The 23352-nt window shown below is 38.6% G+C and overlaps 1 protein-coding gene across 29 annotated transcripts in view; it reads right to left on the reverse strand.

Moving 5' to 3' along the window:
* LOC122839614 (dedicator of cytokinesis protein 9-like) overlaps positions 1-23352 on the reverse strand; it is a 75565-nt gene that overhangs the window by 21827 nt on the left and 30386 nt on the right. For all 29 annotated transcript variants that reach the window (XM_044131388.1, XM_044131366.1, XM_044131393.1 and 26 more), the window contains exons 2-23: positions 21030-21146; positions 16144-16233; positions 13827-13909; positions 13026-13095; positions 10685-10780; positions 9758-9892; positions 7184-7358; positions 5913-5965; positions 4788-4862; positions 4555-4695; positions 3610-3822; positions 3411-3533; positions 2999-3081; positions 2738-2860; positions 2443-2522; positions 2143-2330; positions 1891-1956; positions 1710-1802; positions 1496-1619; positions 784-902; positions 534-620; positions 311-400 (exon numbers count right to left, since the gene is read on the reverse strand). In XM_044131388.1, the coding sequence (XP_043987323.1) occupies positions 311-400; positions 534-620; positions 784-902; positions 1496-1619; positions 1710-1802; positions 1891-1956; positions 2143-2330; positions 2443-2522; positions 2738-2860; positions 2999-3081; positions 3411-3533; positions 3610-3822; positions 4555-4695; positions 4788-4862; positions 5913-5965; positions 7184-7358; positions 9758-9892; positions 10685-10780; positions 13026-13095; positions 13827-13909; positions 16144-16233; positions 21030-21146 (2424 nt within the window). The remainder of the gene's footprint in view (positions 1-310; positions 401-533; positions 621-783; positions 903-1495; positions 1620-1709; positions 1803-1890; positions 1957-2142; positions 2331-2442; positions 2523-2737; positions 2861-2998; positions 3082-3410; positions 3534-3609; positions 3823-4554; positions 4696-4787; positions 4863-5912; positions 5966-7183; positions 7359-9757; positions 9893-10684; positions 10781-13025; positions 13096-13826; positions 13910-16143; positions 16234-21029; positions 21147-23352) is intronic.

Consider the following 23352-nt stretch of genomic DNA (forward strand, 5'->3'; position numbering starts at 1 on the left):
AACTGAAGCACATAGTAATAACACTCCAATAAAAAGTTTTGTGCTTTGCTTACTAAACGTCTGAATCCTTGTGAAGCCTTTAAGGAAATTAGAGCTACACCCTTTATCAAGTGGGTTACTTTGCTACACCAGTTGCTAATGGAGTGTTACTGCATGGTTAAACAGTATCTATAATTGCACCAAACTATATTTTTATGTGCTGATGACCTCATTTGGCTCTTTAATTTAGAAAAATATAACAGAAGTTCTTCTTTCAATAACATCTTACATCACCTTCAGTAAGAAAATTTAAATTTTGGATAGTCAGTACCTTCAGGTACTTGACCAGTTCTCCTCCAGGTCCTTGTGCTGCTGATGCAACACTCTGACAGTGATGAAAAAAGTTGTGCAAATGTTGATCCTGAAATGCACAAAAAGACAAACAAACACCCAAATTTATTGCAAACAGCTGCATTACTGTAAAGAAAAACAACTATGAAATGACATGAAATTATTAATTAGTTTTACTTCTTACGGGCTGTTTTATGACAAACCTGAGTGTACACAGTGGACACTAGGTGTGTGGACACTTTAAACAAGTGTTTTCCTCCATCAACCCATTTGACCTCAGGACTCAAATGCTGTAAAGATGAGCAAAAAGACAACTCATGTTTTATTAGTGTCAATGTAGAAACAATGACATGAAGTAAATACTTGAGAACTTTAATAGCATAAAAAATAACAAGGATACAGAAACGTGTGTGTGACATGTAGCATTACTGAAGACCGTGAGAAAAGCTCTACCTTGCTGGCGCCCTCTTGACAGCTGAGGTATCCAGCAGGAAGGTTAGCAGCGACAGGGATGTGATGTTCATTCATTATCACCCGGCCGTCCTTCAGTAAAGGGAGCCAGGCGTATCCCACTGAGAGCAGATATAGGAGAAAACAACATGAGCTTTCCAGTGGTTGCCAGTAACAACAGTAACACAGACGGGCTTAAAGACTGAATCCTTTTTCATCCCTCCTCCTTAAAACTGTAGGCCTGAGTTTTATGAGTAGAGCCAAGGGTTATACTGTCAGACTTTTTCTTTCTTTAAATTATGTTTGCGGATAACAAACTATCCACGGTCTTAGCTTAATGCACTCAAAATACAGTTCCGTGCAAATGTATTTGTACTATTTGTATCTTTCCACATTTTGTCCAAAACTACTTGTGGAAAAACGTGAAAAACTTCATGGAGTATTCATACATCTGCAAGCCATTGCAGTACATGTCATAATTATGGCTCATCCTTAACAACCCTAAAAATAATGTATGCCAGCATCTGAAGCAGGTTTGAAAAACTATTTATATATGAGCTTAATGGTGATGTGACTAATGACAAAGAAGGAAATGGAAACTGCAGATGAAGCATGGCTTCCAGAAGGAATGTGTTAGAGGCGCGTGTACATTACGGGGTGAAAGCATTAAACAGGAATTGCCTTTTGCATGTAGAAGCTAGGGATTGAGTACTACCTTGAGTTTCAACCACATCCTTCTTCTTGGTGCTGGCCTTGCTGTTGCTGTCACAGCTCACATGGTAGAAAGTAAACAGCAAATGATGTTTCTCGTGGAGCTGTGTTGGCAACTCGATCTTAAACTAATCCATAAGAGCACAAGTAAAAGTGTTAGTGCTGGGGTTTACTTCCATTTAACAATATATTTGATGGGTTGTCATGAGTTTTATTACTTCATCATAGAACTCGGGGTTGTGCTGGTGATGTAATACTGAGGTAAAGGCATTTTTGGTAAACAAGGGTCCTCCAGGTCGCCCATAGATGCACTGAGAAAGGAAGAAAAATGGTTTAAGTTCTGTGAATTGCAAAAACAGTCCTGTGGAGATTCACTTACCACCTCCAGAGAATATTTACCTTAAGTGAAACAGCTTCTTCGTCATCTGAGTCCCTGAACTCAATGCAGACAGCTATATTTCTAGCCTGATTAAAGACACAGAAAGCAAAAGTGACCCAGTTAAAAGCACTTGGAAAGAATAGCAACTCTGACAACATCTTAAAAAGCTGGTAGACAAAACATGATCAATATGGACTAAATCTTTAACCCTTCGGCTCCGCTTCCCACAACTGCATAAATAAACCCACAAAGAAGCAATGTGATGGTGCTACCTTTGCAAATGACTTCTGGCTGTCATATTTCAAGTGCTTTGGGTAGACATAGAGGTGATTATTGTAGATGGTGAAAGGCTGAGAGCATTTGGCGATGAACGGCACAAACTCCTCCACTTCGAAAAACACTCTGCTCCTCTCACTGACATCAAACTGCTTCACAGGAATGTAGGATGAGGTAACGCAATCTAGATGGAGAAGCAGGAGAGACAAGAGCTCAACAGTCAGCAGACAATGAGAGCTGTTATGTTCTGAGGAAAAGCACCTTTCATCTCTTCTGTTAAACCCTAAAGGACTTACTCGTTAAGTCGGGGGCAACACTGTCGATGGTAACATCAAGGTTTCCAAGGATTATAGGCAGCTTGGCCATCTTCTCTGGTCTGTGAAAAGGAAAATAAGCTCGAGTTGAGGATTTGTTAGACTAAATAGGAAGCAGACAGGTAATTTTGAAAGGATGTGCGAGTGCGTTAACAGAGGTGAGATTTTCCTAAGACAAAGCAATATTTTTGCAAGGCCAGACATTTTCCACCCAGCACATCTGTGTGATTACTTAGAGCTTCTAATAACAAAGCATGCTCAGAGAAAGTTTACTCACTTTCTGAAATCTGCCAGCAATTTGAGCATGTCGTCATTGGACAGTTTGTTGCTGTCCTGTCTGTACAGAGCTGAGAAGCGGGCACTTTTGTCAAGTGTCCCAGATGCATCTTTGAACAAGAGTCTGAGAAACAAAAAACATCCTAAAATCAGGGAATAGTGTTGGTCACATTTGTGATGTGAACTAAAACCATCTCTAAAAATTGCTGAAATCTGAAAAATAAGCAGAAATGTGAAACATTAATTAGGAAGAATAGAGTACCTTGCTGCCCAGGCAAAGGGCATCCTGTACTGACCCAATCGACTACATGCCAGCTTGGCATTTTTCAGGACCTTCTGTGCCATCTAGTGGAAAATAGAATCACTTGACTAAGATGTTAAACACATGTGGAGTGGACACCATTGCACTTAAAGTAATGAGACAGAACTCGGCGTGCTGCCTAACCTAACAAAGGCAAATCAAAAATAAACTTCAAATGATGAATTGTCTGAAATAAAAACTACCTGAACATTGCACTTCCTTGCATGCTCTAATTTCAACAGCTAATGTAAATTCTGACAAACAGGAACGATTATTGATGTAAAAAGATGTAAACGTGAAAAACTCAGCACGCTACCCTGCTGAGTTTAAGGGAACTTGATGCCTTATAGGGAGACTGTGGATAACTCGTTACCTTGGTGGAGTCTGAACTCTTCATGTATGGCTCGGCACAGTGGTTGATTCCCCCCTGAAGCACCTTATCGATGCGAGCCACTAGGAAGATATCTGGATGAGGGCATGTCACTGAAAACACTCCCTGTCAGCACAAGCAGAACAGTCAGACATGATTGGTCATGTCAACGTTAGCAGCCATGATTTAACTTCCTCTCTACCTGTTTGGGATACAGCAAAGCTGATTCTGGCACCCCGTGGATAAACCGCTGCCCCTCGGATCGGGCTTCACCTCCTCCGTTCACATACTGACTGGCGTTACTGGGAACCATTCCCCTGACAGACTGGTGGTTTAAGTCAACTTGGAAGTCAGAGGAGATTTTCCTGCCGTTCTGGATGTCAAACAGCGACAGAGTGACATAGAAAGGTTCCACCTGCAAACAGCAACAGTCTGAGGTGATGATGATGTTTCCTGAGATCTCACTGTCCTGTAAACCTGAGCTGTTTTTGAAGATTAAACCAGGTAACATCACCCATGATGCCATAAAACAGTGACACGTTTGCATGATCTTAAAAATATATTCACACCTCTTTCATTTTTTGCTAACCTTCCCATGTAACAACCTTGAATTATGATGTACTTTGGGATTTATGTGGCAGACAAAACACAAAGGAGCATCTGAGATGGATCCCAACAGCATCATACCACTACTATCATCTTATTCACTGGTGGTTGTGTGTTCAGGGTGATATGAACACAACCACAACTTTATCCACAATGGTCTGCTTTGTTCCTTCATTTATATTGTATTAAAGGCATAGTTTAACACAAAAATTATTTTCACTGAGCCATTATGAACAATTAGAGAGCACATGCTACATATTCCATGTGTAGATTTTGGTCATTCCTTTGTTTGTGGGTTGATGGAAAACATTTTGTTTACATTAACAAAAATCAAAGTTCCTCTTTTATGTGTGTGGAGAGAGACTTCAATGGAGGGACAATTTCCAGGAGGGATAGCAAGACTTCAGATTTCATCATAAATTCCTGAGCCAACAGCCTGGTTGCTATCTTTACAGCACTGAGGGTTGCTCTGGCAAACCACTTCATTCATCTCAGTGGTATATTTGTAACTTAGAGGCAGCTCTGAACTCTAAAGCATTACGTTTGTAGTCGGCCCCTCCTCGTTCTCTGCCACGCAGCTTTGCAGGTTGAACGAGAGATCGTTGCAGTTGACCAGAACCCGCTTGCCGAACTTCTCCTCGAACTGTTTAACATCCGGCTCTATTCCTGAGAAGTCCAGTTTCTGCAGACAGCGCATTGGCAAGTTTGATCCTTTATCTTGAAATCATACTTTTTCACATGTGAATTTCATTATGAAAACATGCCGAACCTTACCTGTGTGTCTGGATCCACTGTGAACAGCTTCAGTCTGGTTTCACTCCTCATTCTTGACTCAATATCTCTAGTGCTCTATAAGGGAACAAAACAGTGCCTAAACCAGAGAAAAAAACTGCAAAGTTTCATGCCCAGATGGTTTTACATTTAGAACATTTTGTTGCCATTTGCACCCAGCTGGAAGTGAGGCTTCATATATAACAGATGACATGAGGACTGGTGGCGAGACTGATGTGGTGCCAGCATCCACCTCAGGAGCAGAGTGTCACCAATCACACTCTTTTCACCCATACGTTTCCACATCTAAAAGCATGTGTTTTTTCTATTATGCAGTACTGAGTGCAATAACAGCACCAGATTTTTTTTCCTTCAAATGTCTGAATCTAAATTCTTTTCAGTATGCATGCCTTTGGATGCTTCTAAATTAACAGATTTTTTAAAAAATTGTCTGTTTTCCTTTTTGTTCGATAATTTTTGACAGGAAAATGTTTGGAGGCACAGTAAAACATTGACACTGAATGGGATCCTAAGATGAAAAGACGGTGACCTTTGAGTCAGTATTTTTAAACCCTTTTACATAAATAGTTTTGGTGTTTAATGACACACTTTGGTGCTATTTGTCATCCCCTGCATATTATTATGGTTTCCAAAACCTTTGGAGGAAAAACAGACCTGCTGCATCATGCACCTTCAATCATACCTAACAGGGGGCATCAGCTGTTTCTATTCTGTTTTACTCCAGGCCCAATGTGAAGTTCTTTTTGCAAAAAAACATGTAAAGGCATATACATACTCTGCAAGACCAGAGAAGTAGCTTGTTTCACTCGAGGCTGAAAGCAGAGTAGCTACACCACTCTGCTTTCTGTATGTGATGGGACTGCCTTATTGCAGTAAAATATAAATTTATGTTAAGCTTTTTTACAAGTTCATGGGAGGTTCCAATAAATATGGAGGTCTGTTTTAAACGTCTGATCAGATCTACAAAAACACATGAATCACCGCCAAACTCAGGAATTTGATCCCAAAATCCCAAATGAAAACACATGTTTGTGGCAAAAGAGTTTCTCTCTTTGCTTTTTTAAAAAGTACCAGAAGTGTTGTGCTGAATGCACAAGTAGGACCTACCTGAAAGCTATCCAGGCTGCCAGAAGAACTGTCTGACTTTCCAAGATCATCATCTATAAGAAAATATAAATCACAGTAGATGTTTAAAAAAAATAAAAAATAAAAAATATCGAACACCGAGATGGCAAAGTGAATCCCCCATAATCATTTCCTGACATGTTAAGGTTTAGTAAATACTAATTCAGCTGTGGAAGCTGTGGAATTGGGACTTAAAGGGAGACTCTGGAAGTCCCAGAGGAATATTACAAAAAAAGCCCTCCCAGATATTTTCAACCTCAATGACCCCCAATCCTCTTTCTCTAAAGCACAGGATAATTAATAAAAGCTGAAGAGTTAAAAAGATTAGTGGCGCATTCTGCAGGAAGGCAGTTGCTTTTTCTCTCTTGCAAGGCTAAGCCTCCGAAGAGACGGGAGGTGAGCATTAGAAGCCTGGGTGGTCTGGTACTACATCTCCAACAACACCATACATTAGAAAAGCTACTAGGAAACAGAGGAGATGAGTGCCACGACTTGTGGAAGCTGCTCATAACAAATCATCATCATCCAGCATCTCTGAAGGTCTAATCTAATAGTGATAATAGTTGGGCAGCATAATTAGCCTTGTTACATAAAAACTAATGAGGAACAAACCAGGAAATAAAGGCTGCTTAATAATCATGTAAATAACTCAGGGTCACATTGTGTCAATGGTTATGCAACATTGTACTCATCAGCTAAGAGAATGAAGAAAACAAAGAAGAACAAATACAAACAAGGACAAATATCAACCAAGGCTGCCAAACTTTAAATGGGATTTCGTGTTAGATTTTGAGATATACTTAATAATACAGGTATATGAAAATAATTTCTATTATTTGTCTTCCTGTACTACAATATTAAAGGCAATTATACCAAAATGCAACAATTTTGAAATTGTTGCTGTGGGGTCAGAAATATGTCTCAATTTCCAAGTGCAAGGCTGAAAATTGTTGCATTTTGGTAAGATGAAGAAAGTGCTGACTTTCTTCATCTTTCTCATTTCTGACAGCAGAAACTTCAAAAGCAAAAGTGATTTTGCTTAGAAACTGATTGATTAAAGATTCATCATGGAAACAAAGTATAATTCCCCCACCAAAATTGATTTAATTAAATAAAACACTAACTTCATTCACATACTTTTGATCACTGTTATCATAAAAAGCTACTTTTTTTGTTAGTTGTCAGGTTAAATATTTGCGTGGATACAAAATAATACTCATTGTTATATCAAAAACACACACACACACACACACCATCATGAATGTCTCCATTCCTCTTCTCCTGCATGGCAATCTCAAAGCTGCTGTGGAGGATCTTGTTGAGCATGTTGATCCAGTCCTCCATCTCTGCTTCGCTTTCTGCAGCCAGCAGGTACGTGCTCTTATCCTGCATCTTCAGCTCGAAAGCAAACCTCCGAACTTTGTTGTTCTGCACAGATAATGCAAAGAAAACATGAAAAAGATAATAATGGTAAGAAATACTCTGCACAGATAACAGACTTAAACTTGCAGGGTAGGGTGAGGTGAAATGTTTTATTACCAGCTCCAATCCAAATATTAAACTCCTATCCAGTCAGCAAAAGGCAGAAGACGTTTATTTTTATGATTTAAACCATGGCTGGTTCATTTCAATACCTCCCCTCATCCTCACTGCTCTCTCTTTGCTTTGTAAGCTCATAAATTTACTAAATGTTCACACAGTTTACAGGATCAACAATTTCTCTACATAAATAAGCGAGAGGTGAGTCTTGCTTTGAAGGAATGTGGGCTACAGGTGAAATGCGTTGGAGCTAAACAACAGTGCAGCACCGACCTTCCACAACTACAGAAAACAAAATTACCTGCAGCCAAAATGTGACCTCAGTCAGCCACCAAGAGTGATGTCACTGCCCCATTTTAGGCTTTTAACAGTTCTCAGTTTCAGCTCTTTCAGAAGCAATTGGGGCCAAAGCAGCTGCAGTTTGTTTGTGACATGACAGCTCTGCAGAGGTCAGATATTTATTATGAATTTCAATAAACTAGCTAGGAGTCTTTAAAGGATTGGGGGAAGCTGTCTCATTAAAGTTAACACTTTGGTGTTTGTTATTCTGTGTCATTTTCTTTTACTTGTCTGAACAGTAAAAACAACAGAGTGGGAGTGACTGAGAGGAACAGTCAATGGCAGGCAGAGTGAATAATGAGGGGGTGTTTAGGATGAAAATAAAACTAGGATAATAGCCATAATCAGGATGAACACTATAAGTTGAAAGACTCATCTAATTTTTTTAGACAACACAGCCACACAAATCAGTCAGTGTCCCTGATTAAAAATAAATAAATAAATAAGAAAAAAGAAAACAAAATGCTCTGATAGATTGCATTATATACCTATTTATAGCTCAGACTTGGTCAGCAGAGATCACTACCCACGTATTAGGAAAAATCTAATGTGATTTTGTGCAAATGGTTGATGCTTTCCAAAGTGTTGGAGCAGCTTGAAGAGCAGTATGAAGTCATCTCACATGCCATTGCAGCTGCAACATAAACATCTGCAGGTCTACTCATGGAGCAAGTTATTGGGAAACGGCTGTGGGCCGTGGCTCAATGACATGTGATTCTGATGTTTGCTTGGAAAAACACAAGAAATATGAACTGAGCAAGCTAGGTTACTTGGAGCATAAACGGCCTGCTAAGGGTGTGATTATGTTATAGTCTTGGCATAGAGTGAGTTTGATCACTACTGCTTCAGATTATCTGATAACAACACCATGCAGATCTACATGTCACGCTCAAGCTGCCACACCTGTGACCAGGCTATTTCCACACAGCACCCAATGCTCAGGCATGATGCCACCACAATATTGAGGTGTGACAATTTCACCACTGAAGTTTTGTGCATGCTCAAACAATCTGTGAATTTTCACACTCCAATGCACGTAACGATAAATACATCTGTACTTGATACACTCCAGAAGACCTCTCTAAGAACTCTCCAGTGTTCTTAGAGAGGTCATTATTCACTTAATGGCTGATGTGATGGTTCTTTCTGAGAGTGATTCAAATGGAGTCCGAACAGAAAGGAGATAGTCAAAAGAATTTTAAATCTTTGATTTTCTGGTTATTTTTCTGCTTTTTCACAGGTTATTTTCATTTCAGATGTTTAAGTCTTTGTTTCTATGCCAAATATTGATATAAATACAATTTTGTTGCTATAAGAAAACTTAAAGGAAGGTCAAGTTAACATAGGTCACAAAGATAAAAGCTCTAAGCATCTTGAAGATTTTAAAGATAATACCAAAGTGCTGCTCCCCCTTATGATTGTATCCCAATCATCCAGTTGACCTCCTGACAGGTAAATCTTTCCATCAACTGTGATGACAGCTATGTGATAATGTCCACATAATTTTTTTCTCCATATGAGCAGTTGGAAGAGCACAAAATTGATTGAGAGGCCAGAGGAAAGTGCTCGGAAGTAAGGCCTCAGCATTCACCTTGCTTCACTGGCTGAGCGTCAGCAGAAAAACACGACCTTGGGGAGGAGAGAGCTCAGCTTTCATGAAAATGCATACTCTTCAGCAGCTGTCAACAACGTCTTTTGACAGCTTTGTCTGTTGCAACTCATGCTTCAAGCTAATCCTGTTGAGGATTGCAATGAGGAAATTTCCAGAATGGTTGCATGTATTGTCAGGCTTTTAAATCCCCCATACGGGATCGGGCTACGTCATTAGCAAACACGGCGCCAACATGGATATCCTGTTTGGGAAAACACGCAAACGGTCATTCGGGTTCAGCAAGCCTCAACAATCAGGGTCTCTGTGCCAGAGATGACCTCAAGAATTCAGAGCGTACCTGAACCACACCCATGCAGGAATCCAGGAAAATGGTTCCTTTTGGCTCTTTGGAGATCTTCTCGTCCTTGTAGAAGTTTAGATTGTACGAGCCATCCCCAAGCTGCGTAAGGTGGAAATACCTCCTCTTGAACGACTGAAATGATGGAGAGAAACAACCTTCAGGTCTCAATTAGCAGAAAAGAAAAGGTTGCGTTCTGTTCATTTGTCTCGTTTGTATTTGTAGATCCATCCACAAACAATTTGTCATTACCATTTAGGCACTTTAATGTTTCTCAGGGTTTTCTGGGTAGAGAGAGCTTGCATATAAATGCACACCACACTGGAAACCATAAAGCCTTGTGTAATTGTGTAAAATCCCACATAAAATGCATTGAAATTTATGGTTGCAATATGTAAAAAGTACAGTAACTATAAATATATCTGCAGGGGACTTGTATAAGACTGGCATGCATGCACACATACGCACAGTTTAGTCAGCCAATTAACCTGACCTAAATGCTTATGTACCGCTATCTGGTATCTGGAAATTACCAATGCATGCAGTGTTAAAACATGCAAACAGAAAGGCACTGGCCAGGATTCAGATGCAAGACAATATTGTTGTAAAGGCAACATTACTGGAAACTACGATACTGTTTGCTTAACTTCATCCATTAATTCCTAAAAATAGGCACCCTATCAGACATTATCCCTTACGTAAATAAATCCTGGTTAAAACTGCACTCCCGAGCTTAAAAAAGGAATCATTACAGTGATTAACTAGGACCAAAAAAAAAGAAAACTTTCCACGATGATTATTGTCAGAATTTCTAAGCAGGTATTAAATCAGCATTAAGATTCTTTGTCAGCAAAGTTTCTCTTATTAAACTTTTTCTGAAGAGCCCAAAAAGGCCAGCTTTGAAAGTTTTCATCACTGTTTTCTCACCCTCATGGTGACACTGATTGCACTGTTCATGTTCCCTTTATACAGCCAGCCGTGTTTGGAAATGCCCCCTTTCTGGGATCCTAAGGAGGCAGTGTCCTACAAGACATAAAGAAAATATAAGACAAAAAAAAAGTTCAGAAATGCAGCTTAGAATGTCGATATAATTACTAAAGACACCTACTTATTTAGAAAACCAGAGAAAAATTTTACTTTAAGAACTTTGGACTTTTTTTGCATTCAAGCTTCATAAGAATTAGATCATGTCACTAATTAGTGACCCTGCCATGGTCCTGGTGTGTGCAAAGACTTTCATCTACTGCTTTGAGAAGACACAGAGAGTCGGCGCTTTGCCGATCTGTCTCAATCAAAACAAGCAGGCACAAAGACATAAAACAAACGCTGACTTTTTAAACAAATACACTTCCCCAACTTCAGAGAGGAAACATACAAATCCGGGCCATTTTACACCACACTCTTATCATGTGTGGGATGAAATCACAGTTTCACATATGACCAGAACACAAGAGACTGTGACCTGCTTTGCTTCATCGTCTGCAAAAATAAACCAATTAGTAGAGCAGTGATAGAAGATCTGTCCTGGTTTATATCAGCCCTGCTTCATCTGCAGTTAGAACGTTTCTGCATTAAAGGGCTCCAGTAAGGAACCACATTTCTAGAAATCTCTCATGAGAAGGAAAGTAAATGACCTTTCAAGATGTCATTTGTTCTGATCCAATGTCAGTTTTTCTCCTTTTCTCAGTCTAGTAAAACAAAAGGGGATTTTAAAAGTGCTGACTGTCTTCTCACAGTTTCATTGTGGAGGACTGACGAACGCTGAAAAGCAGCTGGAAAGGGTCAAAGCCTGTTTGATCTCATCTGTGTCTAGACAGCCTTCACAAGTACAGACCATAGAGGCAGAAAAGTGACAGCCTTTAACCACTAACACAGAAACAGAAAGCGTTCGAGATCTAAGGCCAAACTGAGGACACAGGAGAGAGATGGACAACAAATGTTGCAGATTTCTAACATACGCAGTTATAGAGTGGATAAAATATGTATACACAAACCCCATTAAAATATATGGCTTATATGTTGCTAAAAAAATGTATAAAAAAATAAATAAAATAAAAAAATTTGACATAAATCAATCCAGAAATTTTTACATCTTTAATGTAACCCATAATTTGTATAACTGAAAAAAAACAAACACCAAAACTGGGGTGTGGAGGAAGGTCAGGATAATTGCGATACATCTCTCAAAGCAGTCGGTAACCTTGTATTATTTCAGAAAACACTTGTTTCAACAAGAGTTTAGGATTATCTTTGCTGCTTTAAACACTCCCAGCAAGATCTGAGGGTTTGTCAGGTGACTTATTAGCCTCCTTGTTGCAGACTCACAAGCCGTTCCAAAGACAACAATTATATTCATTTAATCTTCGCAGGAGCACACATCCCCTCTGTCACACATGAATGAGAAGAAGATGAAGAGAGATGAATGTTGACGCTCCGAAATCTGCCTCTGATCCAGCAACAAATATTTTATACACTTAATTCTAGTCCTTTGAGTTCAACTCTGAGGCAAAAAATTGTGTTTTACTTCACACAGAGAAAAAAATAATGCCATATTTAGGGAAAGGTATCTTTTCAAGATAGCTTGATGTAATTTTTTAATAAAAAATAAATAATAAAACTACAAATATGTGATACCAATGTACCAACAAAGGAGGTTTTAAAAAAAACTAATAGAATATCGTGGAGCCGGAAAAGCTAAAAATCCTTAAAGTATGAAACATAAATAAATCATAATTAATATTTTCGCAGTTTTTTTTTCAGAGTAGTCTTTTTTCAAAGTGCACAATGACATCCTCGTGGCCCAAGCATTTCTATAATGAAATCACCACTACCACTTGTGGATGACGACATAATGAATTCATTATGTTAAATTCATTATTCCTATTTCAAACAATAAGCAAATATTTTAAATGAGACAATGTCATATATGAAACCGGAAGGGTGAAGTGACATTTACTTTTCCCCAAAATAATGAAATGCAGAAAAATTGGCAGAAATGATCAGTTTATTTCTTTTTTCCTCTCCAGGATATGAAACCATTTCAATCTTGCCTTTAAGGGACAAGTACAACTTAAGACTGATGGACAAGAAAGCAGTCACAATAATCAAGGCGATTTGTCATGTAAGAAAATTGTATTTTCCTGTGATTTTTACTTTTCTATATTTTGTCCAATTCAAACAGTTAAATAAAAGTAGCTTTTCTAGAATACAAACTTAAGCAAACTTAAAAGGAAAAATTCTAAAATAAAAATAAAGTTCATGAACTCACCTCCTCTTTATCAACATCTTCATCCACTTCAAACACATGAACCGCCAGTTTTTCAGGCCGGGGTACTTTGCTGTAAAAACAGATGAAAATTGAGTTTGATCAAGCAACACTTTCGCTTGTGTAAGTTTTTCAAACGCATTGTGTTTTGACTGAGAAGATTTTTAACCTTTGACTTATTTTAATACACTATATTTGGAAAACCCTTCTCAAGAGTGTCACCAGTTAACATTGTAAATGGAAAGTCCAGGATGATATAAATGCAGCATTTACAGTAATGGTTCAAGGAAACTAGGAAATGAAAAGTTGCCAAGTGCTAACTTCACATTAACGGAAACAGTGCCAGAGATTTAACAGGCGATCTCTGTCGTGAAGCATTGTTTTAATTTCCCCAGAATGAGTGAAGCAACAAAAAATTTGGCAATCATTACAGTGTGCAGGACATTATCAGCTAACACACTACCAGTAAAATATATGTTCTTCAGGGAAGAGATTGTTGTTGATGACACAATCTCTTGACAATGAGGGTGTTTTCCACAAGGCTGTATTTTAGAAATGGTGCTGAGCTGCATGAAACAAAAAGGAAACACTGGTTTGCACGTAAATTAAACATATGTGTTTCCTTGTCATTAGGGCACACAGCATTTTTTCCAAAGCACCCAAGGCAGCAGATGAAAATAGATGACAACTTTGGCATCTATGTGTTATCGAGTACGTGTTATTACTCCCCTCATACTGATGTCATAATGTAGGACAAGTTAACTTTACTCACTGCAGAGCTGAGGATTTAAACTGCTGACTTACTTTGGAAGCTGTCGAAAATCCCCAGAATAATCCTCGTACTTGTAGTTGACCACATGCCAGTCAGACTTGTAGGTCTTAATGCACTGCGGAGACATTGGAGATCAATTACTGGGACTTTGTTTAGTGGTCTGTACCCCATAAAATGACACAAACTGCAGCGTTGCAGGATGAAACAAGTTTACCATCCTTATTTCTAATATATGCTCTGTGTTCCTTTTAAATGATGATGCTGTTTGTTCACTAATGTTCTCCAAGAAAACCTCTATTTATACTAGGATGAAATTACACAGTGGTGGACCCTACTTACTAATTAGGAAATAACTGCAGACAGTTGAGTTAAATGAAACTTGAAAACCTAAATTAAAGTATTCAGGTTCTGGGATCTGACTTAAATGTTTTTACACCGAGGCTACCAATGAGTTTAATAGTAACAAGTAAAAAAAAAGGCTAAAACAGTTTCCCAGCTAAAAGCCTTGCAGTCAAGCTCTTATTTAGGCAAATAAAAATTTACAGTAAGGTGAGAATCTCCATTTTAATCTCTGGTCAGAGGGGGTTTCAATTTATAGAACACTGAGGAGTTCTTGCATTACCAATGAGCATTTTTGGACAGACATTTTCTGACAAAAGTTTGATTTCTCTTATTTTTTTCAATGCATTGTGTCCTGATGGTGCAGTAGAGCTTGTCCACATTAAAGCCACACAGAAAATTTGATGGAGACTCCCACCATCACCTTGCCAGCTCAGCAGTTGGTTACCAAGGAGACCGAACATGGACCAGTGAACGTATATTACTGCTAAAGTAGGAGTCACACAGACTGTTAAAGGCAACTCTCCCTGCTGACGTCGAGAAATGTGACAGGTGCAATTTTTCTCACAAAAGCTCTGTGTCTGAATGAAGACACTGCATTATTCATGTCCTTCAGACAAGAGATTTTATATATGAATTTACAAATAAATGACTTAATTGCATTAAATAATTATAGAAAACAGTTTCTCAGCATCTTTAAATGGAAGGTCTGTGATCCACAACACAGATGTGAGACAGAATCTCAGAGCTGCTGTAGAATAATAGTTTATGCTTATTTCTGTTATTAAAATGTGTCTTTATTCTTGGCTTTGTAAACCTTTTGCACAAGATGGTTAATTTTTTTTATGTTATCTGACCTACAGTCATTGAATTTGATACTAAAATGATACTGACAAGATGACAACCTCAAAGTGAACTTTTGCCTTGAAATTCCACAGATACCGAAAAAAAAAACCTAAATCTCAACACAACATTCTTCAGAAAATTAGCGGAAAAGGAGTGTGTGGTGACTCCACCTCGGTCTGACCATGCCTCGGCAGGGAGTGTATCACTATCCCCGTTTACTTGGAAAGTGGACATCTGTTCATTGTTAGAGCCAGTGATAGGAGCAGCTCAAAGGTATCTGTTCAGCAGAAATGCGTGGCGGTTACAAGAAGTGCCCCTGCTGGGAGACGAAACGTAACCTGAACAGGAGACGAATTAGAAACAAAGAAGCTTTCAATCTGTGCAGCTGTCTGAGTGATGTCACACAACACTCGAGCTGTGTCTTGGTATCTTCATGACTTCATACACGCTGTTCTCTAATCGCTGACCTGTGACCTGGAAGGTGGACTGTCAGCACGCAGCTGCTATGTGGCTCTTTAAAGGAGTAGCAGCGCTGTGTATGGTCTTAGTGGTTAGATTTTAGAGATTTGGTCAGCTCTAAGCGAATGATTAACACACTTTACTTCATGACTTTAATGTGACTTGAGAAGAGCTGGATATTGCAAGCTTAGACAAGATCCATCACAGACAAGAAAATATTTGCTTCCTTTCTTGTCAACACCTTCTGGACAGATGACAATTAAAATTCCAATGGCCAGTGGTGTAAGTCGATGTTGGGACAATGTGACCAATGTCTCACAAAGTTAAGAAAAAACAATCATTTTGAATCAAAGACGTCAGTTTGGGCTCTTTAAGACTGACACTCTGTTGCTCCGCTTGAGACTCTTATTTTGAAGTAGGAAAGGAAGTAGTTCTTGAGTTCCGGCTAGACTGTTATGTTGACAGAACTAGCTAATATGGACACTGGTTGACAACAATTGCTCACAAATAGCATGCATGGAAGAAGGTTCAACCATTTTTAAATTATTTGGTTGGTAGAATTTTGGGCATTTGGAAGAAAAATTAAACAATAGCACGACAAATGAGATGGAAATGACTCGGTAACATTTAACTCCTAATGAGGCAGTTTGAGAATAAACTGGCTGAGATCTGATTTTGCTGCTTTTTGTTGTGAAATAAGTTTACCTCTTGGACAAACAGGCTCTGGGCCTCCCTCTCAGCATTTTCAGGCACTGTGGGATACAGAGTTCTCCCATGGCGCCTCAAAGTTGAAATCTGTGAGGGAAAAAAAAAAGAGTTAAAGAATCAATTACAGAAGTCCTTCCACTAACACTGTAATACTGGCAATTTAACAAAAGCAGCAGGATGTCATTTTCATTTAGAAAGCCCAGAATTATGATTTAAATGAGTCACAGTTGCTATGGGTGTTCTTGCAAATATTATTGGGCATTTGAGATTAGATCAACTTCTGAATGATCAAATCCAGTGGGAAGCAATTTATTAGTCATGTGTCAAGGGCCCGGAGACATTTATTAAGAAAGAGTACAGTCTGTAGCAAACTACTTGTTTTATGAGAACACTGTAGACTTTGAAGTGAAAGGCCTGTAGATTTGAAAAAGGTTGTGTTTCACAAACATTAAATCCAATCATGTTTAAAACTATCCCAGGACTTTGATTACTACTAACAGGGTGAAACGACAGTATCACTTTTAGTTTTGTAGTTGAGCCTTTGACATTTAAATATTCCTTAATCCTAAACACAGAATAATAAATAACTTAGTAAAATAGAAACATGCTGGTGTTTCTTGGATCATTGCTCAAGTTGTACCTGTATTAAAAAAAAAAGAGAGATCTAGTTTAAGGCTTGTAATACATTTTAAGTTGAGGATTCTTTGTCTCCAAGTCGCATCAGCTTTTGTTGCTAAAGTGTGGAGTTCCAAGGTATGCTGAAGTGCCTGAGGTGAAAGCAAACACTCTTCCAACATGGACAAGTCATGAGTCATTGATGACCTGAATGATAGACACAAAAAAATGCGTCTTTGTCTTCCACACAAACCAAAACATAAAATTATGTGCTGTAAAAAGTGTTGGTTGTGTCAACTGAAAGAAATTCCATAAGCTCTCCTAAGAAAACCTGTCAATCCCTCTTCCTGCTTGTAGCAAAGTTTCCTGCAAAGATTCTAATCTTTACAATGCAGGAAGCAGAAATAAACAAGCATATAGGTAAAAGGGTAACAGGAAGCATTTAAACCGGCTTTCTGTTCTTGAATGACCCCAGAATAATTGCTGGGGTCAAAAAGAATCCTTAAACATTTGAGTTGGAATATTATTGACCTCACATTCCAGACTTTAGCTAAACTATTTGTTATTCTGAGCAAAGACATAACACAACCAATGGAGCGAGTTGAGTTAAATGCAAGTAAGGTGTTTGTAAGAGATGTACAGAATCAGCAGATTTTCAGCCTGTTCAGGAAAATCAAAAGAATCAGTGAATAGATTATATTTGAGTGCTGCATGTTGACTAAGGTGGGAAAAGACAGGCTCAAGAAATGTAAACAAAGTGACTGTTACTCAATCAGGGCACAACAGAAGGCCATCAGAGTCTACTGAGGCGATATAAGTCTTATTTTACAAAAAACAGCAAATAATGCTTGATGAACCAGTTTGGAAAATGTGTTTCCCAAGACTAAAACAGGATTAGAACAAAACAAAGGAGCTCTTTCAGGTAGTTTTGCAGCTTCTTACAATGCTCACATCATGAACTTAGTGGTTTTCTACATAATTTCAGCGGTAAAATCTCCATGCTGAAACGCCAACAGTCCTGTCTGAACAAGAGGGTGGGCCAGCAGGAACAGATGTTAAGTTCAATCACCGTGCCTCAGTATGTTTTTCTTTCCTCCGTCAGAATCACCTGTCATTCTCTGACAACGCATCGGTTGTAACACTGGCATTTTATCTTCACGAGAACAGGGTGGGCAAACAAACTCAAAGCTATATTGTCACTCGGCACTCAGCTGCCCATGTCTCAAACTCGTAAACACTCAGACAAAAAGCATAATAATCACAGTGATTTTGAAAGTCAGTTTAAATGAACAATATCTTTTAGAGCACATATGTCAGAGTCAAGGCCCGCGGGCCACATCCGGCCCGCGAGAAGATTTTCTACGGCCCCTGGGATGATCTTGATTTATTATTAGAACCGGCCCGCAGCAAGCCGGCACCCCGTCTGTAAAAATGCGAGATGCACCCTCCCCGTTCGATCCTCACAACACGCCCCCCCCCCGTTCGATCCTCACAACACGCACACCCTCCTGCTCGATCCTCACAACACCCGCGCACCCCCCCCCCGTTCGATCCTCACAACACGCGTTGCACTCCTCACAACACGCCACTCTGCTCGATCCTCACACGCGCACTTCTCCCCGTTCGATCCTCACAACACGCACCTCCTCCCGGTCCGCAGGAAATCTACGAAGGCTTGGGCCGGTCCGCTGCACTAGACCAAATGCGTCATTTAAAAAAATCTCAATGAACATTCGATCAGTCCGGCCCTCGGCTTGTAGCTAAATTTTTTATTTGGCCCTCCGTCCATTTGACTTTGACACCCCTGTTTTAGAGAGTAACTTTTTATCTCAAAATGTTGCTTCTGGACTGATCTGGACCAGTGGTGTCCAGACTGTTTCCATGTGGTCAAAATACTGTGGAATACAAAGATTCTGTCATATTTTTGACTGCTTGCTGAATTTTTATACTCCTTTTCCTATTAAATTAACATTAAAGCTAAATCGTATTATAGAACAATAAAAAGGGATAATCTGCATCAACTACTTGGGCCAAAATAAGAAATCCTTAATTTACAGTGGCAGGTGATGCTAAATCATCTAAGAAGCTTTATTTGGAAACCGTAAAATCCAAGAAAGAAACAAATATTAATTCCTTTCTTATATCATTTGGTAAGATATACTGTCAGTAATTATCACTTCCTGCTCCTTAACCCGAGGTACATTTTGTTAGATATGAAAGTCTTCATGAAGAATAACGCAACGACTCATGTCTCTGGAGGAAATTGTATAGATAACCAGGAAAAGACTGACTCTTTAAAACCTTTACTGTGCAGTAGGGGTTCAGAGAAGTTGGGCTCAGACTTGAGGACACACTGTACATCTCATTGTTGCTCTTGAGGAAGGACATCCATTTCCTGAGGTACTAGCACTGGGACCGATTTCCATCAAGTATTTTCCATCTCCACGAGCATGGAAACAGTGAGAGGTTGTGAATTCGGCACGGTGCAGATCGAGATAATGTTGACATAATGGACAGAATGAGCTAATTAACAGATGGTCCTTTGCCCCTAACATGCTAGAGCACAGAGAGAAATAAACAAAAGGAAAAGTCCACCCAGTATTCACAACACAGCCCCACCCGGGCCAGGAAAAGCACTATAAATGCTAACAAGCACAACAAAAGAGTCAAGTTAAGTAAAAATAATTTTTATGGTTTGGAAATATATTTCTAGAAAAACATTATAATGGGCATTCACCATTCCAAGCCAGCTTTATTTATAAAGCACTTTAAAAACAGCAGGCACTGACCAAAGTGCTGAACAAACAAAACAAAGCAAAAAAACACTGATTAAAACAAACGAGAACAACAAGTGAAATGATAAAATGTAGAAATAAAATCAACATATAATTTGAAACTTACACAGGGACAAGTGCTAAAAAAAAGATGTAGGTCTTAAGAGCAGATTTGTTTTGTTTTTTTTCTCCCCACCAGGGGATCTTTTTGTGGGCTCTAGTGTCCCTTATATGACAGTAGGCTGACAGGAAAGGGGGAAAGAGAGGGGAGAAGACATGTGGCAAATGTCACCAGGTCCGGGAATCGAACCCGCGACAGCCGCGTCAAGGACTAAGGGCCTCCAAATGTGGGTTGCGCTATCCCCTACGCCACCACAGCACGCCCCCAAGAACAGATTTATAAATGGCTTGTGAAGATGCTTTTCTGTGCAGCAGCAAAGCAATTCATTATGTGGGAGCAAAGGTTTGATCTCCCATGAGCTGCAGCCTAGGGGCAGCTCCTACAACAGCTACTCAGCTGACCAAGAATGGGAGTGCAGGTGCAAAATCTTGTAGAAATAGGTTGAGGCAAGACCAGAAGAATACATCCTTTTTAGACTCATCATTATAATTAGATTATGATCATAACAAGTTCTTCATAGTGCTGCATAACCTCAACATAAACAAAGGCTCCCTGAATAACACACATGGGCTGCACTAAACTGTCATCACTATTACAGTTTAAATTTTGTTTCCCACTAACAAGAGCCAGATTTATTAGTCAGTTTAGGGTTGTAATAATATCACACTATATTTAGTGATATTTGTCATCAAAGTGAGCACTGTCTCAAAGTTTTATCTTGATGCTGTCAACATATGACTATCTGGTGAAGAAAGCTTAAGCTAATATTACGGGTCTGGCCGTAAAAGTAATTGGTTTAAGGCAGAGACCCTGAATCTGACAATATTGTGACTGGCTAACCAGTAGCTGCTAATGTTAGCATCTGTTTCACTGCTGCCCAACAGACCAACTGTTCATAACTTTCACAACTTTTTTAGTGAGACTAGACAGCATGTAATGATTTCTAGAGATTGATCAGATTACTTTGGGTCAAAATGAAGTCTTAGTTGCTCAATTTTTCAGAGGGCATGTGACTGTTCTTATACTTTTTTCCTCCAAAACCAGGTAGCCCTATAGGTTTCACAAACCATGAAGGAAAACAATCAGCTTCTGTCTCAAAAGGTTTATTTTACATCTTTTCTGAGCAACTGGAGAAATTCATATCAGTTCTGTCTCAAAATGTGCAACATATTGACCTGTGAAACCTAGAATGAATTACAACAGAGAAAAAAATGCATTTGATGTAAACTTGGTATTCATTATATATTTTTTTCTGAACTTATAAAAATTCCAGATGCAGTTGAAAAGCCAAAGCCATAAACGTTTTGTTCACTGGATTTATCTTTACACCCAGAGTCAGTACAAACGTGATTATCAAACAGCGTTAAACCCACCTCAAAGTCCTCCAGGGGGAACTGCAGCATGTCACGGAGAACATCGCTGAGGATTTGTGTTTTTCTTTGCACCAGCACATTTTCATAATCGAGCGGCTCAATCACCTTTGGTTTTACCTGGAAAACACAATTAGTGGAATATTTTGAAACAGATTCATTAGCGAGATGACAACGATCAAGGACCTACATTGCAGACCTCTGACTGGCATCAACAATGATTAAACAAACAATACAGATTGAGAAATTGTTGAGGTGTGACCCACACATTCCTGTTTACTGCCAAATATGAATGTCTGTGACACATTAAACTTTTCAAGAGTCAAACCTCTTTTCAGCTAGTTTGCTGCTTAATATAAAGATACATTGTAGGCACCCAAAAGGCCTCACAAAATATGTGGCAAACTTAATAACAGAGACTGAAAAGATACAAAATAAACAGTGAAAATGATCTTTCTAGGAATTATAATACAAACAACTGCATTTGCATTCTAACCAAATATGTAGAACTTCCACTGAAGCAGAGAAGTTCACAAATCATTCTGTCCAAATTAAGCTCATGGTCTACTTTTTCTAAACAACTTTATGGATAACAAATATTAATTATATTGTATATTTAACATGTTCCCTTTTTCAGGGCATTAACTCATCACTCAAAGGTACTCTGATGAATTCTTAGGAATTAATTTGAACAATAAAGTGTAATATTTACTCTATTAGAAATATAAACAAACAAAATCTCTATTTGGAAAAAAATGTTAGAAAATGATTTCCTCTTGTTTTTTTGTTAAACTTCTAAATGCTTTGTGCTATAAATTATTTTAAATTTATAGCACAAATTTAAAATAATTTATAGCACAGACATATTTACATTATGTCTTTGCAATAATGTAAATAACATCTGTTTATCACAGTGTTCCAACATTCCCTTCTTTACAAAATATCACACTGAATAGCAGCTGGACTTGAAATATTAATAGGAAATCATGTAGTTAATCTCCATTTAAAATATAAAATTGTCATGTCTATGCAGTAAATATGATTTAAGCTTTATTACACTGTAAATTATAAAACAAAGGAAAGTGTGGAATGTCTGAATGAGTGTCAGAAGTTGTGCTTTTATTTTGAAGAGTCAGAAATCCAATTTTAATTATGCTAGTTTAGTAGCAACATAATTGAATGTTAGAAGCCAGCTAAGTTTATTTTTTCTTGAAATGAACCATCATTTAACACATAATTCTTTTTCAGAGTCATCTGTGTAGTAATTACTATTGAGCAACAGCTGATACAGACCATTATGAACTACTAAGCTCACATTCCATAAACAATAATAAATCAAACACACCCTTTTGCTGGACACTGAGATAGGTCAGAAATCTTCAGAGCACCTATTTGAGTGAAAGTTTAAGGTTTAAGAGTACCATTAACAGTCAAATCAAATCTTTTAACTGAATGTGAGACATGTCTGAGTCCCAAGTCTTTGGAATGTAAGAGTAATTCAAGTCTTGTGAGGATCAATCTGAGTTACAGCTTAAGTCTTCAGATCACAAATCATAGTCCAGTCTTGTGTTCTTTAAACAGCCTTTAGAGCATCTGTCCAAATCATATCTTTGGATTGCGATGTGAATAAAGCCTCGGTGTCATACTGGTGATCTCTACAAGGAATCACAGCAAAAAAACTGTGGACTAAGAGAACATACAGAGACTAAAACGCTGCAGAAACTAAACCAATTATGCTGTCATGTTGGGTATGTCGGTGGTTTATTTTCCAGATAAGTAGTGATAAGTTGGTAAGGACTCCAAATGTGCAGAGAAAAGGACAACTTTTTGACCAGTGGGAGATGGTTTGATGAGCTTAAACTCTTTGTGGGAGCAACAGTACTCTCATGGAAACAATTACATTCGACGAGTCATCCTCCACAAATCAAATCAAATACCATTGACTTTCTGTGGCAAAAATCAATCAGAAAAATGTATCCACTTTTAGCCAACAGTTTTGAATACACCATTCATTTTGAAGGAAGGTATGACATTTTAAAATACTGCTTCAGACTTCTGTAAGCTGTAAAGATACGGAAGGCCATTACTTGTAGAGTAAGCTGTCAACACTGGCGACTGATTGGACGGAAGGATAAAACCTAAGAGCTCGGGGAGGCAGCAAAGTGAAAAATGAACAGTGACACATAAGCAGACTTCAGGGCAGAGTGACAGCAAGGAACACTCATCGCCTCCACATCTGGAGTTGATAACATCTTGCATGACCTCAGAGAAAGAGTCTTGGATATTGACGAGCTTAAAATGGGCTGACAGAACAGGCATGACTTGC

The sequence above is a fragment of the Gambusia affinis genome, linkage group LG11, assembly GCF_019740435.1.
Source record: "Gambusia affinis linkage group LG11, SWU_Gaff_1.0, whole genome shotgun sequence".
In the NCBI taxonomy this organism is placed as follows: Eukaryota; Metazoa; Chordata; class Actinopteri; order Cyprinodontiformes; family Poeciliidae; genus Gambusia; species Gambusia affinis.